General features: G+C 62.6%; 1 protein-coding gene across 1 annotated transcript; it reads left to right on the top strand.

The window, feature by feature from the left end:
* Positions 1-314: 314 nt before the first annotated feature.
* CNOT3 (CCR4-NOT transcription complex subunit 3) lies at positions 315-15,568 on the top strand. Its single transcript, XM_087773227.1, is given in 19 exon segments — positions 315-965; positions 2,541-2,611; positions 2,729-2,796; positions 3,669-3,743; positions 3,850-3,939; positions 4,685-4,813; positions 4,902-4,997; positions 6,386-6,605; positions 7,628-7,764; positions 7,837-7,893; positions 8,946-9,279; positions 9,631-9,787; positions 9,929-10,076; positions 10,269-10,368; positions 11,588-11,786; positions 13,391-13,438; positions 13,440-13,518; positions 14,765-14,890; positions 15,117-15,568. Coding segments are annotated over 18 exon segments (2,187 nt in total). The 5' UTR covers positions 315-965; positions 2,541-2,586; the 3' UTR covers positions 15,216-15,568.
* Positions 15,569-15,614: the final 46 nt, after the last annotated feature.

Raw genomic sequence — 15,614 nt, 5'->3', positions numbered from 1 at the left:
GGGGGGTCCTGGGTGTCGGGGTCCCATTTTGGGGGGGTGGGGCTGGATGTTGGGGTCCCCGTTTTGGGGGGGTCCCAAAGGTCGGGGTCCCCTTCTTGGGGGGTTGGGGGGGTCCTGGGTGTTAGGGTCCCCTTTTTGGGGGGGTCCCAAAGGTCGGGGTCCCCTTTGTAGGGGTTGGGGGGGGTCCTGGGTGTTGGGGTCCCTGTTGGGGTCCCCTTTTTGGGGACTGGGGGGGTCCTGGACCCCGGGGTCCCCCGCTATTGGGGTCTCCCTGCCCGCAGCGCGGCTGGCTCCGCCCCCGGGGGCGGGCCCTTGGCCTCTTTCCCGGTCTCCTATAGGCTCGTTCCGCTTTTGAGTGGCACGGCGCTGAGCTGGCCACGCCTCCTGCCTGCGTCCGGCGGCCATTGGTTGTCCCGCTGGAGGAGGCAGCCAATGGGAGAGGAGGGAAGCGGGTGGCGCCGGCCCTCCCGCCGCGCTTTGAGTGGCGGCGTCTCTGGCCAATGGGAGGCTGGCCGAGGCGTTTTTTCCCCCCGCCCGCCTCATTATGGGCGTGGCCTCCGCGCCGCTCCGCCCCCTCGCTATCCCCACAGCGGGAGTGACGGGTCTGCGGCCGAGCCAATGGGAGAGCAGGGATGTGTTGACTGACAGCGCGGCGGGGAGGCGGGGCCGCGCGGGCTTCTCTTTCCCGCCCTTCCTCGCCCGCCGCCAATCCGCGGGCGGCGTCGGCTGACAGACGCGCGGCTGGGCCAATGGCCGCGCGCGGAGGGCCGGTCCCCGCCGGCGGGGCGGGGAGGCGGACGCAGGGAGCCCGCCGCCATCTTGGATGCTGCCGCCGAGACGGAGTCGGCGGTGAAGAGGGGGAGGGGGCCGCCACCCGAGCCATCCGCGACACTATCGCGATAATCCGCCCGACAGGCAGCGGGAGGGGAGCTCGCCCCGCGCCCCGGCCGCCTCAGGAGCCTCCGGTGAGGGCGGCGGGCGCGGCGGGGGGCGGGGGGCGAGGGGGGAGGCACAGGCGCCTGTGGGGGCCGCGGCTCTGAGGGGCGGCCCCGCGGCACGGCGGGATAGAGCGGTATAGGGGGGTTATAGAGGGGGTACAGGGGCTCCATAGGGGGTCTGTAGGGGTCTATAGGGCCCCGAGGGGGCCCTGGCAGCGGGAAGCTATAGGGGCGGCCCCACAGGGCCGCGGGGGAAGGGGGGGGGCTATAGGGGCAGGTCTGTAGGGGCCCTGAGCAGGCGGGAGCTATGGGGCCCCGGGAGGAGGGGGGAAGAATGTATAGGGGTAGGTCTATAGGGGCCCCGAAGGGGCGGCACCTGTAGGGGCGGGTGTATAGGGGCCCTGAGGAGGCAGGACCTATAGGGGCGGGTCTATAGGGGCCCTGAGGAGGCAGGACCTATAGGGGCGGGTCTATAGGGGCCCTGAGAAGGCAGGACCTATAGGGGCGGGTCTATAGGGGCCCTGAGAAGGCAGGACCTATAGGGGCGGGTGTATAGGGGCCCTGAGGAGGCAGGACCTATAGGGGCGAGTCTATAGGGGTCCTGAGAAGGCAGGACCTATAGGGGCGGGTCTATAGGGGCCCTGAGAAGGCAGGACCTATAGGGGCGGGTGTATAGGGGCCCTGAGGAGGCAGGACCTATAGGGGCGGGTCTATAGGGGCCCTGAGAAGGCAGGACCTATAGGGGCGGGTCTGTAGGGGCCCTGAGGAGGCAGGACCTATAGGGGCGGGTCTATAGGGGCAGGTCTATAGGGGCCCTGAGAAGGCGGGATCTATAGGAGCGGGTCTATAGGGGCCCTGAGGAGGCAGGACCTATAGGGGCGGGTCTATAGGGGCAGGTCTATAGGAGCCCTGAGGAGGCGGGGCCTATAGGGTTCCAGGAGGAGGGACCAAGAAGCTGTAGGGGCGGGTCTATAGGGGCCCTGAGGCAGGACCTATAGGGCCAGGTCTATAGGGGCAGGTCTATATAGGCTGTGAAGACGTGGGAGCTATAGGGTCCTGGGAGAAGGGTAAGGAAGGTCTAGGAGCAGGTCTATAGGGGTGGGGAGGGGGGGTCAGGCTGATGTGGCAGGGTCTCGGTGGGTCGATCTATAGGATGCGTAGGGGTTTGGGGGCAGGGAGCGCGTTGGGGGGGGGTTGGGGACGTATAGGTGAGAACTGCCCCCAAGGGAAGGCTGTGGGGACGTATGGATGCAGGGCGTGCGGGGGGGGGACATACGGGAGCCGTAGGAGGAGGGAGCTGTGTGAGATTGGGGGGGCTGGGGGGTGTCTATAGGGTGCTGGGGTCTATAGGGGAGGAAAAGGTGGGGGGGGGGGTTCCAAGGGGCTCGGGGGGGGGGGGCAAAGGGCTCGGGGGGCCCCGGGGGGCTTGGGGGGCTGAGGGGCTCCACAGGATTTGGGGGGCTCCGAGGGGGCTCTGGAGCGGTCGGGGGGGGTGGGGGGCTCCAAGGGAGCTCCGGGGGCTCTGGGGGGCTCCAGGGGATTGGGGGGTCCCGGGGGGGTTGGGGGGGGTCCCGGGGGGTCCCTGACGCGCTCCCCCCGCAGCGGCCGCCCCCCGAAGTGATGCCGAGAGCCCCCCGCTAACCCCGCCATGGCTGACAAGAGGAAGCTGCAAGGTGAGGGGGGCCGGGGGGCGGGGCAGGGGGCGGGGCCTGGCTGGGCGGGGCCGGGGGGGCGGGGCAGGGCGGGGCGGCTCCCCTCAGCCCTGACGAGGTGGGCGGGGCCGCCCCCAGGTGAGATCGATCGCTGCCTCAAGAAGGTGTCGGAGGGCGTGGAGCAGTTCGAGGACATCTGGCAGAAGGTGAGGGGGGGCTCTGCCCCGGGACCCCCCAAATCCCCCCTCGCCCCCCAGGGCCCCCCCCCACCCCCCAGGACCCCCAAATCCCCCCTCACCCCCCGGACCCCCCAAATCCCCCCTCACCCCCCGGGACCCCCCAAATCCCCCCTCACCCCCCGGGACCCCCCAGCCACCCTGAGACCCCCCCAAACCCCCCTTTTTACCCCCCGACCCCCCCAAATCCCCCCCCACCCCCTGGAGACCCCCAAAATCCCCCTGGGACCCCCTCACCCCCCCTTTCCCCCCTTTTTGATCTCCACCCCCATTTCCACCCCTTTCGCCCCTCCTGTTTTTACCCCCCACCCCTTTTTGCCCCCCCTTTTTGCCCCCTTGCCCTATGTTTTTGCCCCCCCACCCCCCCTTTTCTCACTCCCTCACCCCCTTTTTGCCCCCTCCCCATTTCCACCCCCCACCCCACCCCTTTTTGCCCCCCATTTTCACACCCCCACCCCCCTTTTTTTTGCCCCCCACCCCATTTTCCTCCCCCTCACCCCTTTTCTTTGCCCTCCACCCTTTTTTGCCCCCTCACCCCCTTTTTGCCCCCTCCTTTTTGCCCCCCCTTGCCCACCCCCTTTTCTTTGCCCCTCACCCCTTTTTTGCCCCCCTTTCACCCCCACCCCCTTTTTTTGCCCCCACCCCATTCCCCCCCTTTTGCCCCCCCGTTTTGCTCCCCTTTTCTACGCTCTCATTTCCTTGCTCCCCCCACCCCACTTTTTGCCCCCCTCGCCCCTTTCTTTCCCCCGTCACCCCTTTTTTTTTCGCCCCCACCCCCCGTTTCGCCCCCCCACCCCCATTTTGCCCCCTCCCCCCTCATTTTGCCCCCCTCCCCCCCCCAGCTCCACAATGCCGCCAACGCCAACCAGAAGGAGAAGTACGAGGCCGACCTGAAGAAGGAGATCAAGAAGCTGCAGGTACCGGGGGGGGGGAGGGGACCCGGGGGGCTCCCCTGTGCCCCCCCGCGCTGGGGGGGGGTTTGGGGGTTCCCCCCCTCCTTTAACGCCCCCCGCCCCCCCGCAGCGGCTGAGGGACCAGATCAAGACCTGGGTGGCCTCCAACGAGATCAAGGACAAGCGGCAGCTGATCGACAACCGCAAGCTGATCGAGACGGTGGGGGGGGGGGGCCCCGTGGAGGGGGGGGCGGGGGGGGACCCCAAAACCCGAGCGACCCCTCCCCCCCCCCCCGCAATGGGCAGCGGCGTTCCGGGCTCCTGCTCTGCCCTTTGGGGGTGCTGCCGTCGCTTTGGGGGGGGGGGCTGAATAAAATGGGGGCCCTGGGTAAAATTTGGGGGGTTCAGGGTAAAATGGGGAGGGGGGGGGTTGGGGGGCCCCAAAACCTCAGTGACCCCCCCCCCCCGCGTCCCCCCAGCTCTGGGGGTGGCGGCGGTTTGGGGTCCCGGGGTTCGCTTTGGGGGTGCTGCCATCGCTGGGGGCGGGGGGGGTCCTGGGGAAAGGGGGGGCTCTGAGTAAAATGGGGGGTGGGGGGACCCCAAAACCCAAGCGACCCCCCCGTGCCCCTCCCCCCCCGGTGGGCAGCTGCCTTTTGGGGCCCTGGTGTTCATTTTGGGGATGCTCCTGTCGTTTTGGGGGGGGTCCTGAGTAAAATGGGGGGGGGCTCTGGGAAAAATGGGGGCGTGGGGGCACCCCAAAACCCGCGCGCCCCCACCCCGGGGCGCCGCCGCGTTTCGGGGCGCCAGCGACCGGGCGCCCGTGGGGTCGTTCCCCCGCCTTTGGGGGCGCTTGGGGGGGGGCGCCCCCCCCCTCCTCCTCCTCCTCCTCCTCCTCCTCCTCCCCGGGGGGGGTGGGGGGATGTTGGGGTACCCCCTGAACCCCCCCCCTTTTTTTGTCTCCCCAGCAAATGGAGCGGTTCAAGGTGGTGGAGCGGGAGACGAAGACGAAGGCGTACTCCAAGGAGGGGCTGGGGCTGGCGCAGAAGGTCGACCCCGCCCAGAAGGAGAAGGAGGAGGTCGGCCAGTGGCTGACGGTGAGGGGGCGGGTTTTGGGGGCGCCCCCCCCCCCCCCCCGATTTTGGGGGTCCCCCCAAGCCCTGACTGAGCCCCCCTCCCCCCCAGAACACCATCGACACCCTCAACATGCAGGTGGATCAGTTCGAGAGCGAAGTGGAGTCGCTCTCGGTGCAGACCCGCAAAAAAAAAGGCGACAAGGACGTAAGCGGCGCCGCGATGACGCGAGGGGCGGGGGCTTCGTTTAGGGCTTCGGATGCGCTTCCCATTCCGTGTCTCTTAAATGGTTTACATCGCTTTCAAATTCTGTGTTTCCAAATACTTGAAATTTGCTTCGGATTCTTTGCTCTTAAACATTTGAAATTGGTTTCCAGTTCTGTGGTTTTAAGTGTTTTAAATTCATTTTGAATTCTTTGTTCTTAAGCATTTCGAGTTTGCCTCAAATTCTTTGCTTTTAAGTATTTCAAATTTGCTTCAAATTCTTTGAAGTGTTTTAAATTTGTTTCAAATTGTTTGCTTTTAAATATTTCAAATTTGCCTCAAATTCCCTGCTTTTAAGTATTTCAAGTTTGCGCCAAATTCTTTGCTTTTAAGTATCTCAAATTTGCCTCAAATTCTTTGCTCTTAAGTATTTCAAATTTGCTTCAAATTCTTTAAAGCATTGCAAATTTGTCTCAGATTCTCTGCTTTTAGGTATTTAAAATTTGCCTCAAATTCTTTCAAGTATTTCAAATTTGCTTCAAATTTTTTACAGCATTGCAAATTTGTCTCAGATTCTTTGCTTTCGAGTATTTTAAATTTGCCTCAAATTCAGTTCAAATTCGCTGCTTTTAGGTATTTCAAATTTGCGTCAAATTCTTTGCTCTTAAGTATTTCAAATTTGCTTCAAATTTGCCTCAAATTCTTTGCTCTTAAGTATTTCGAATTTGCTTCAAATTCTTTAAGGCATTGCAAATTTGTCTCAGATTCTTTGCTTTTAGGTATTTCAAATTTGCTTCAAATTTGTCTCAGATTCTCTGCTTTGGAGTATTTCAAATTTGCCTCAAATTCTTTCAAGGACTTCAAATTTGCCTCAAATTCTTTGCTCTTAAGTATTTCGAATTTGCTTCAAATTCTTTAAAGTATTGCAGATTTGCTTCAAATTTGCCTCAAATTCTTTGCTTTTAAGTATTTCAAATTTGCTTCAAATTTGCCTCAAATTCTTTGCTCTTAAGTATTTCGAATTTGCTTCAAATTCTTTAAAGTATTTCAAATTTGCTTCAAATTTGCCTCAAATTTTTTGCTCTTAAGTATTTCGAATTTGCTTCAAATTCTTTAAAGTATTTCGAATTTGCTGCAAATTTGCCTCAAAGTCTTTGCTCTTAAGTATTTCGAATTTGCTTCAAATTCTTTAAGGCATTGCAAATTTGCTGCAAATTTGCCCCAGATTCGCTGCTTTGGAGTATTTCCAGTTTGCCTCAAATTCTTTCAGGGGCTTCAACTTTGCTTCGGATTCTGTGCCTTGGGGCGTTTCCGCTTTGCCTGGGGTTGGCCCGAAAGGGCCTCGGCCCGGGCACGGCCGGTTTGGCTCAGGCTCCTCGCTTTCCCCGCAGAAGCAGGACCGGATCGAGGGGCTGAAGCGGCACATCGAGAAGCACCGCTACCACGTGCGGATGCTGGAGACGATCCTGCGGATGCTGGACAACGACTCCATCCTGGTGGACGCCATCCGCAAGATCAAGGACGACGTGGAATATTACGTGGATTCCTCCCAGGACCCCGACTTCGAGGAGAACGAGTTCCTCTACGACGACCTCGACCTGGAGGACATCCGTAAGGGGGGCGGGGGGCGAAAACGTTTGTCCGGGAGGGGGGGGGGGGGGGCATTTTGTCGAGGCGGGGGCTGGAATTTTGTTGAGGGAGCAAGAAATTTTATTGAGGGGGTGGAATTTTGTCGGGAGGGGCAGAATTTTATCAAGGGGAGCAAAAAATGTTGTCAAGGAGCGGGAATTTTGTAAAAGGAGAGAAATTTTGTTGAGGGAGCAAAAAATTTTATTGAGGAGATTGAATTTTGTCAAAGGTCCGGAATTTTGTCGAGGCGGGGGCTGGAATTTTGTTGAGGGAGCAAAAAATTTTATTGAGGGGGTGGAATTTTGTCAAGGGGAGCAAAAAATTTTGTCAAGGAGGTGGAATTTTATGAAAGGAGAGGAATTTTGTTGAGGGGGGCAAAAAATTTTATTGAGGGGCTCGGAATTTTGTCAAGAGAGGCAGAATTTTATCAAAGGGCCGGAATTTTATCGAGGGGGGGCAAAAAATTTTGTCAAGGAGGTGGAATTTTATCAAAGGGGGGAATTTTGTCGAGGCGGGGGCTGGAATTTTGTTGAGGGGGCAAAAAATTGTGGCGAGGGGGTGGAATTTTATCAAAGGAGAGGAATTTCGTCGAGGGGGCAAAAAATTTTATCGAGGGGGCCGGAATTTTGTCGAGAGCAGCAGAATTTTATCGAGGGGGCAAATTCTACCCAAGGGGGGGAATTTTTGTCGAGGGGGGGGTTGGAATTTTGTTGAGGGGGCAAAAAATTGTTGTCGAAGGGCCGGAATTTTATCAATGGGGGCAAAAAATTTTACGGATGGGGCCGAGCTTTTTCCCGAGGGCAAAATTTTTTTTTTTGGGGGGGGAGGGGCGAATTTTTGGCAAGTTGGGGGCGGAAGGGTTTTTTGGGGAGGAAAGCGGCTTTTTGGGAGCGGGGGTTTTTGAGAGCGGGAGCTTCTTCGCTGTGGGGATTGGGGGGGGGGGGGTTGGGCGGGGGGGGGGGCTCCTCGCGGCCCCTCCCCCAGCGCGCCCCCCCCCCCTGCAGCGCAGGCGCGGGTGGCCACCTCCCCCCCCAGCCACAGCCAGATGGAGGACGAGATCTTCAACCAGAGCAGCAGCACCCCCACCTCCACCACCTCCAGCTCCCCCCTCCCCCCAGCCCCGCCAACTGCACCACGGTGAGCGGGGGAGGGGCGGCGGTGGGGACCCGCCCCTCCCCCCCCCCCCGGATCTGATGTGTCCCCCTCCCCCCAGGAGAACTCGGAGGACGACAAGAAGCGGGGGCGGTCGACGGACAGCGAGGTCGGGCAGGTGAGGGGGACCCTCCCCCCTTATAGGCCCCTCCCCCCTTATAGGCCCCTCCCCCTTATAGGCCCCCCATAGGCCCCTCCCCCCGTTATAGGCCCCTCCCCCCCTTATGGGCCCCTCCCCCCCCCTTATGGGCCCCTCCCCCCCCCTTATGGGCCTTTCCCCCCCCCTTATGGGCCCCTCCCCCCCCTTATGGGCCCCTCCCCCCCCCCTTATGGGCCCCTCCCCCCCCCCTTTATGGGCCCCTCCCCCCCCCTTATGGGCCCCTCCCCCCCCTTTATGGGCCCCTCCCCCCCCTTTATGGGCCCCTCCCCCCCCTTTATGGGCCCCTCCCCCCCCCCTTTATGGGCCCCTCCCCCCCCCTTTATGGGCCCCTCCCCCCCTTTATGGGCCCCTCCCCCCCTTTATGGGCCCCTCCCCCTTATAGGCCCCTCCCCACCTTTACAGTGGGTGCCCCCCCTTTTATAGGGCCCCACCCCCTTTTATAGTGGGTGTCCCCCCCTTTTATGGGCCCTGCCCCCCCTTATAGGGCCCCGCCCCCCATATAGTGTGTGCCCCTCCCTTTCATAGGGCTCCTCCCCCCTTTTATAGTGGGTGTCTCCCCTTTGTGGGCCCCTCCCCCCCTTTTATGGGCCCCTCCCCCTTTATAGTGTGTGCCCCTCCCCCTTCTATAGGGCTCCTCCCCCCTTTTATAGTGGGTGTCTCCCATTTCATAGGGCCCCTCCCCCTTTATAGCACCCCCCTTTTTATAGCACCCCCCTTTTATAGTGCTCGCCCCCCTTTTAATAATGCGCCCCCCAACACCCCCCTTTATGAAGTCCCCCCCTTTTTGTGATGCCCCCCCCCCCTTATAACAGGGACCCCCTTTAGGACGAGGGTCCCCCCCCCTTTTACAACGCCCCCCCCCCCCCCCATAGCGGGTGCTCCCCCCTTTCTGCGTGTCCCCCCCTTTTTATGAGGGTGCCTCCCCCTTTATAGCGCCCCCCCCCGATAACAGCTGCCCCCCTTTTACCGACCCCCCCCCTTTATAACGCCCCCCCCCCCTTTTTTTGCAGTCGCCGGCCAAGAACGGCTCGAAGCCCCCCCACGCCCACGCCCCCTCCCCCGCCGCGGCCCCCCCGTACCCCCCTCCCCCCGCCGCCGCCGCCGCCCCTCCCCCCCCGGGCAATGGCCCCCGCAGCGGGGGGGGAGGGGCTGGGGGGGGCCCCCAGGCCCCCGGGGGGGGCGGGGGGCGGCGGGGGGGGAAGGGCGGGGCCCCGCCCGGCGCCCATCCCCCCAGCACCCCCACGCCCTACGCTCAGGCCGTCGCCCCCCCGCGCCCCCCCAGCGCCCCCCAGCCCCGGCCCCCCAGCGCCCAGCAGGCCCCCAGCAAGCAGAACGGGGCCACCAGTGAGTACTGGGGGGCTACTGGGATTGGGAGGGGTCTACTGGGATGGGGGGAGGCTACTGGGATTGGGGGGGTACTGGGACTGATTATTTTTGGGGGCGTTAATTAGCGGGGGAGCAGCGTTAACGAGATCGGGGGCGTTAATGGGGGGTGTTAATGGGGGCGTTAATGGGGGCGTTCGTTAACGGGTTGGGGGTTGGGGCAGCGCAGGTGCAGGGTGGGGGCGTTGATTTGGGGGGGGCATTAATGACTTTGGGGGTGTCAATGGGGGGGGGATAGGCTCGGGGGGGGATGGGCTCGGGGGTCTCCCCGCTGACGCCCCCCCCCCCCCCCCCCCCCCCCCCCCCCGCCAGGCTACGGGTGGGTGGTGGCCGACAGCGCGGCGGAGCCGGGGCTGAGCGGGGGCGGGGGCTCCCAGCCCCTCCCCCCCAGCCCCCGGCCACAACCCCCCCACCAGCGCCCCGTGAGTACCCCAACCCCCCCACCCCCGCCCCCACCAGCCCCCGCCGCCGCCCGCGGGGCGGGGGGGGGGGGTCCCCCCAATAACGGGGGGACGCTTGGGCGCCCCTCCCCCACTTACATCTCTTCCTCCACCCCCACCCCCCCCCCCAGGAAGGAGCCCAGCGGCCCCCCCGCCCCCCCAAACGCGGGGGGGGGTGGGGGGAGGGGCAGCGCCAACCTGCTGGTGCCCCTCCCCTCCAACCCCCCCAGCTCCCCCACCCCCAGCTTCTCCGAGGCCAAACCGGGGCAGCCCCTCCTCAACGGGCCCCCCCCGTTCAGCTCCCCCCCCGAGATGAAGGTGAGCGGGGGAGGGGGGGAGCTTTTGGGGGGGGGGCGATGGTCGGCACCGGGGGAGGGGAGCTGGGGGGCTTCTGCTGCCTCCCACCCCCATTTTTACCCCCTCTGCCCCTCCCACCCCCTTTTCTGACACCCCCCCCTTTTCTGACACCCCCCCCCCATTTTTGTCCCCCCCCCATTTCCCGCCCCCCAGGCGCCGGAGCCCCTCAGCAGCCTCAAGTCGATGGCGGAGCGAGCGGCCATCAGCTCCGGCTTGGAGGACCCCGTCCCCACCCTGCACCTGGCTGAGAGGGGTAAGGGACCCCCGACCCCCCCCCGGGCCCCCCCAGAGCCCCCCCAACCCCCCCAACCCCCCCAATCCGCTTCAGTCCCCCCAACGCTCTCAAACGTTGCCAAATTCCCCCCAAAGCTCCCTCAATCCCCCCCAACCCCCCAACCCCCCCAAACTCCCCCCAGTCCCCCCCAAATCCCCCGGATTCCCCCATACCCCCCATATCCCCCCCAATCCCTCCTACACCCCCCAAGCCCCCCAAACGTCCCCCTAGAACCCCCCAAAGCCCCTTCACCCCCCCCCCAAACCCTCCAACCCCCCCAGTTCCTCCCGTAGCCCCCCAAACCCCCCAATTCCCCCAGATTCCCCCCATCCCCCCCAAAGCGCCTTAAATCCCCCCAAACCCCTTTGATCCCCCCAAGTCCCCCCAAATCCCCCCAGACCCCCTTAATCCCCCCAATTCCCCCCAGATCCCCCTGGATCCCCTCCAATCCCCCCAAATTCCTCCCGAGACCCCCATTCCCCCCAAATCCTTCCCAATCCCCCCCAAATCCCCTTAATCCCCCCCAATTCCCCCTGAGCCCCCCATTCCCCCCAAATCCCCCCCAATCCCCCCCAATCCCCCCCAAATCCCCTTAAGACCCCCCCATTCCCCCCGGATTCCCTTAATCCCCTCCACTTCCCCCCTGAGACCCCCTTAATCCTCTCCAATCCCCCCAAACCCACCCAATGCCCCCCGAATCCCCTTAATCCCCTCCAGTCCCCCCCAATCCCCCCCAAATCCCCTTAATCCCCCCCAATTCCCCCCCAGACCCCCTTAATCCCCCCCCAGTTCCCCCCGGATCCCCTTAATCCCCTTCCAGTCCCCCCCAATCCCCCCAACCCCCCCAATTTCCCCCCCAGACCCCCTTAATCCCCTCCAGTCCCTCCTGAGCCCCCCATTCCCCCCAAATCCCCCCAATCCCCCCAATCCCCCCAGATCCCCCCAATCCTCTCCAATCCCCCCTGAGCCCCCCCATTCCCCCCAAATCCCCCCAATCCCCCCCAGATCCCCCCAATCCTCTCCAATCCCCCCTGAGCCCCCCATTCCCCCCAAATCCCCCCAATTCCCCCCCCATTCCCCCCAAATCCCCCCAATCCCCCCCAATTCCCCCCCAGACCCCCTTAATCCCCCCCACCGCCCCCCAAATCCCCCCTGACCCCCCCGGGGGCCGCTCTCACCCCCCTTTCCCTCCCCCCAGAGCTGCTGCTGGGGGGCGGCGCCCCCCCCCCCGCGGCGGGGCAGCCCCCGGGGGGGCTGGGGGAGGTGAGCATCCCCCTCTCGCTGGGGGTCTGCCCCCTCGGGCCCCTGCCCCTGGCCAAGGAGCAGCTCTACCAGCAGGCGCTGCAGGAGCCCGCCTGGCACCACATGCCGCACCCCTCCGACTCGGAGCGCATCCGGTACGGGGGGGTCCCCGAAACCTGGGGGGGTCCCCGAAACCTGGGGGGGTCCTGGGGGGGCTAAAGGGGGTTGGGGGGGCTAAAGGGGGGTTGGGGGGTCTGGGGGCCACCGGAGCCCGCCTGGCACCCCTCGCCGCCCCCCTCCGACTCGGAGCGCATCCAGTACGGGGGGGTCCCCGAAACCTGGGGGGTCCCCGAAACCTGGGGGGTCCTGGGGGGTCCTGGGGGGCTAAAGGGGGGTTGGGGGGGGCTAAAGGGGGGTTGGGGGGTCTGGGGGCCACCGGAGCCCGCCTGGCACCCCTCGCCGCCCCCCTCCGACTCGGAGCGCGTCCGGTACGGGGGGAATTTTCAGCGGGTTTGGGATTTTGGTTGGTTTCTCCCTGGGTTTTGAGGTCTTTGGGGGTTTTTGGGGACGGTTTGGGGTTGGGTTTTGGGGCGGGGGGGGGGGGGTTGGGTATTTTGGGGTTCGTTTCTGTAGGGTTTGCATCTTGCTCCTTTTAATTTCCGTTCCTTTTAGTCGCTTTCCATCATTTTTGGGTCCCTTTTAGCAATTTTCAAACGTTTTTTCATTCCTTTTAGTAATTCTCAATCCCTTTTTTGGTTCTTTTTAACAATTTTTGCTCATTTTTTGGTTCTTCCAAAGAATTTTCCATCATTTTTTTTGGTTCTTTTTAAGAATTTTCCATCATTATTTGGTTCTTTTTAGCGATTTTCAAACATTTTTTGGTCCCTTTTAAGAATTTTCAAACATTTTTTGGTTCCTTTTAGCAATTCTCAATCCTTTTTTCGTCCTTTTTAGTAATTTCCCATCATTTTTTGGTTCCTGTTAGCAATTTTCCATCATTTTTTCGGTTTGTTTTAAGAATTTTCCATCATTTTTCGTTTCTTTTTAGCGATTTTCAAACATTTTTTGGTCCCTTTTAAGAATTTTCAAACCGGTTTTGGTTCCTTTTAGGAATTTTCCATCATTTTTTGGTTGTTTTTAAGAATTTTCCATCATTTTTCGGTTCTTTTTAGCGATTTTCAAACGTTTTTTGGTCCCTTTTAAGAATTTTCAAACCGGTTTTGGTTCCTTTTAGGAATTTTCCATCATTTTTTCGGTTTGTTTTAAGAATTTTCCATCATTTTTCGGTTCTTTTTAGCGATTTTCAAACGTTTTTTGGTCCCTTTTAAGAATTTTCAAACCGGTTTTGGTTCCTTTTAGGAATTTTCCATCATTTTTTCGGTTTGTTTTAAGAATTTTCCATCATTTTTCGTTTCTTTTTAGCGATTTTCAAACATTTTTTGGTCCCTTTTAAGAATTTTCAAACCGGTTTTGGTTCCTTTTAGGAATTTTCCATCATTTTTTGGTTGTTTTTAAGAATTTTCAAACATTTCTTTGTTCCTCTTAGCGATTCTCAATCCTTTTTTGGGCCCTTTCAGCAATTTTCCATCATTTTGCAGTTCGTTTTAGCGATTTTCCACCACTCTTTGGTTCTTTTTCGCGGTTTTCAAGCACTTTGGGGTTGGTTTTAACGCCTTTCTACCCGTTTTTGCTCTTTCTATCGGTTTTTGGGATCCTTTTTCCGCCCCGGTTAACCCCTGCCCCGTTCCCCTCCCCCCAGGCAGTACCTGCCCCGCAACCCCTGCCCCACCCCCTACCACCACCAGATGCCCCCCCCACTCCGACACCGTCGAGTTCTACCAGCGCCTCTCCACCGAGACCCTCTTCTTCATCTTCTACTACCTGGAGGTACCCCAAAACCCCCCAACCCCCCCAAAACCTCCCCCCCCCCCCGCTGCAGCCCGGGGGGAGGGGAGGGGGATTTGGGGGTCCTGGGGGGGGGGGGTGGGAACCCCCTGGGGGGGGGGGGGGGTGCGGTGTCCCCGGAAAAGGGGGGTTGCTTCTATGAGCCCCCCCCAAACTGGGGGTGTGTCCCCCCCCCCCTCCATGGGGGTCTCTGGTCCCCATGGGGGTGGGCGCAGCCCCCCCAGGGTGGGGGGGGACCCCAATTTGTGCCCCCACCCCCCCAAACCCCCCTCAACCCCCCCCAAATGTGGGGCAGGGCCCCCCAGCCCCTCTCCCGCAACGGTGGGGGGGCCTCTATGGATCGGGGGGGGTCCCTATGGGTCGGGGGGGGGTCCTATGGGTCTGGGGGGGTCCCTCTGGGTCGGGGGGCTCCTATGGGTCTGGGGGGTCCCTCTGGGCCGGGGGGGGCTCCTATGGGTCTGGGGGGCTTCTGTGGCTCTGGGGGGTCCCTCTGGGTCGGGGGGCTCCTATGGCTCTGGGGGTCCCTCTGGGTCGGGGGGTCCCTATGGCTCTGGGGGGCTCCTATGGCTCTGGGGGGTCCCTCTGGGTCGGGGGGGGTCCCTATGGGTCTGGGGGGCTCCTATGGCTCTGGGGGGCTCCTATGGCTCTGGGGGGTCCCTATGGCTCTGGGGGGTCCCTCTGGGTCGGGGGGGTCCCTATGGGTCTGGGGGGCTCCTATGGCTCTGGGGGGGTCCCTCTGGGTCTGGGGGGGTCCCTATGGCTCTGGGGGGTCCCTCTGGGTTGGGGGGGGTCCCTCTGGGTCTGGGGGCTCCTATGGCTCTGGGGGGCTCCCTCTGGCTCGGGGGGGGGGTCCCTATGGGTCTGGGGGGGCTCCTATGGCTCTGGGGGGTCCCTCTGGCTCTGGGGGGGTCCCTCTGGGTCGGGGGGGGGTCCCTATGGGTCTGGGGGGCTCCTATGGCTCTGGGGGGTCCCTATGGCTCTGGGGGGGTCCCTCTGGGTCGGGGGGGTCCCTATGGCTCTGGGGGGTCCCTCTGGGTTGGGGGGGTCCCTCTGGGTCTGGGGGCTCCTATGGCTCTGGGGGGTCCCTATGGCTCTGGGGGGTCCCTCTGGGTCGGGGGGGGTCCCTATGGCTCTGGGGGGGTCCCTCTGGGTTGGGGGGGGTCCCTATGGCTCTGGGGGGGTCCCTCTGGGTCTGGGGGCGCCCCCCGAGCCGCTTTGCCCCCCGCAGGGCACCAAGGCGCAGTACCTGGCGGCCAAGGCCCTGAAGAAGCAGTCGTGGCGGTTCCACACCAAGTACATGATGTGGTTCCAGCGCCACGAGGAGCCCAAAACCATCACCGACGAGTTCGAGCAGGTCGGGGGGGACCCCAAAACCCCCACCCCCACCCCAACCCCCCCCCCTTGCACCCCCAAACCCCCACCCCACCCCCCACGGCCACCATCTCAACGCCTGCTTTGGGGGGGGGGGGGGGGGGAAGCCCCTCGCTGCGGGGTTTGGGCCCCCCCGGGTTTTTTTTTGGGGGTGCAGCCCCACCCCCACCCCCCTGACCCCCCCCTCCCCCATTCTGACCCCCCCCCAGGGCACCTATATCTATTTTGACTACGAGAAGTGGGGCCAGCGGAAGAAGGAGGGCTTCACCTTCGAGTACCGCTACCTCGAGGACCGCGACCTGCAGTGAGGGGGAGGGGCGGCCCCTTCCCATCCCCCCACCCCCGGGGTGGGGGGGGAGGGGCAGCAGCCCGGGGACCCCCCCCAACCCCCCCCCACCCCCAAGAACCAGCAGTTGGCCCCCAATTCTCACCCCTCCCCCCCCCCCCCATTGCAGCTGGGCTGGGCATGGGGGGGCGGGGGGGGGTCCTGCCCTTCTGCCCCTCCCCCCACTTTCACCGGGGGGGGGCGGGGGGGGGGCTCACAGGCTGGGGGGAGGGGCGGGGGGTGGGGGGAAGGGGAGCGAACCCCTCCCCCCGTCGGCGGTTTAAGATATTTTTTCGTAAACTATTTTCATTTTGGAAAATATTTATGAATAAATAGTTTTATATGGAGAGGGTCGGGTCGGGGGAGGGGCCCGGCCCCCCTT

Source organism: Nipponia nippon, unplaced genomic scaffold (genome assembly GCF_047370975.1).
Source record: "Nipponia nippon isolate SJK-2023a ecotype South Korea unplaced genomic scaffold, ASM4737097v1 scaffold_38, whole genome shotgun sequence".
In the NCBI taxonomy this organism is placed as follows: domain Eukaryota; kingdom Metazoa; phylum Chordata; class Aves; order Pelecaniformes; family Threskiornithidae; genus Nipponia; species Nipponia nippon.
This window is presented reverse-complemented; position numbering and strand designations above follow the sequence as displayed.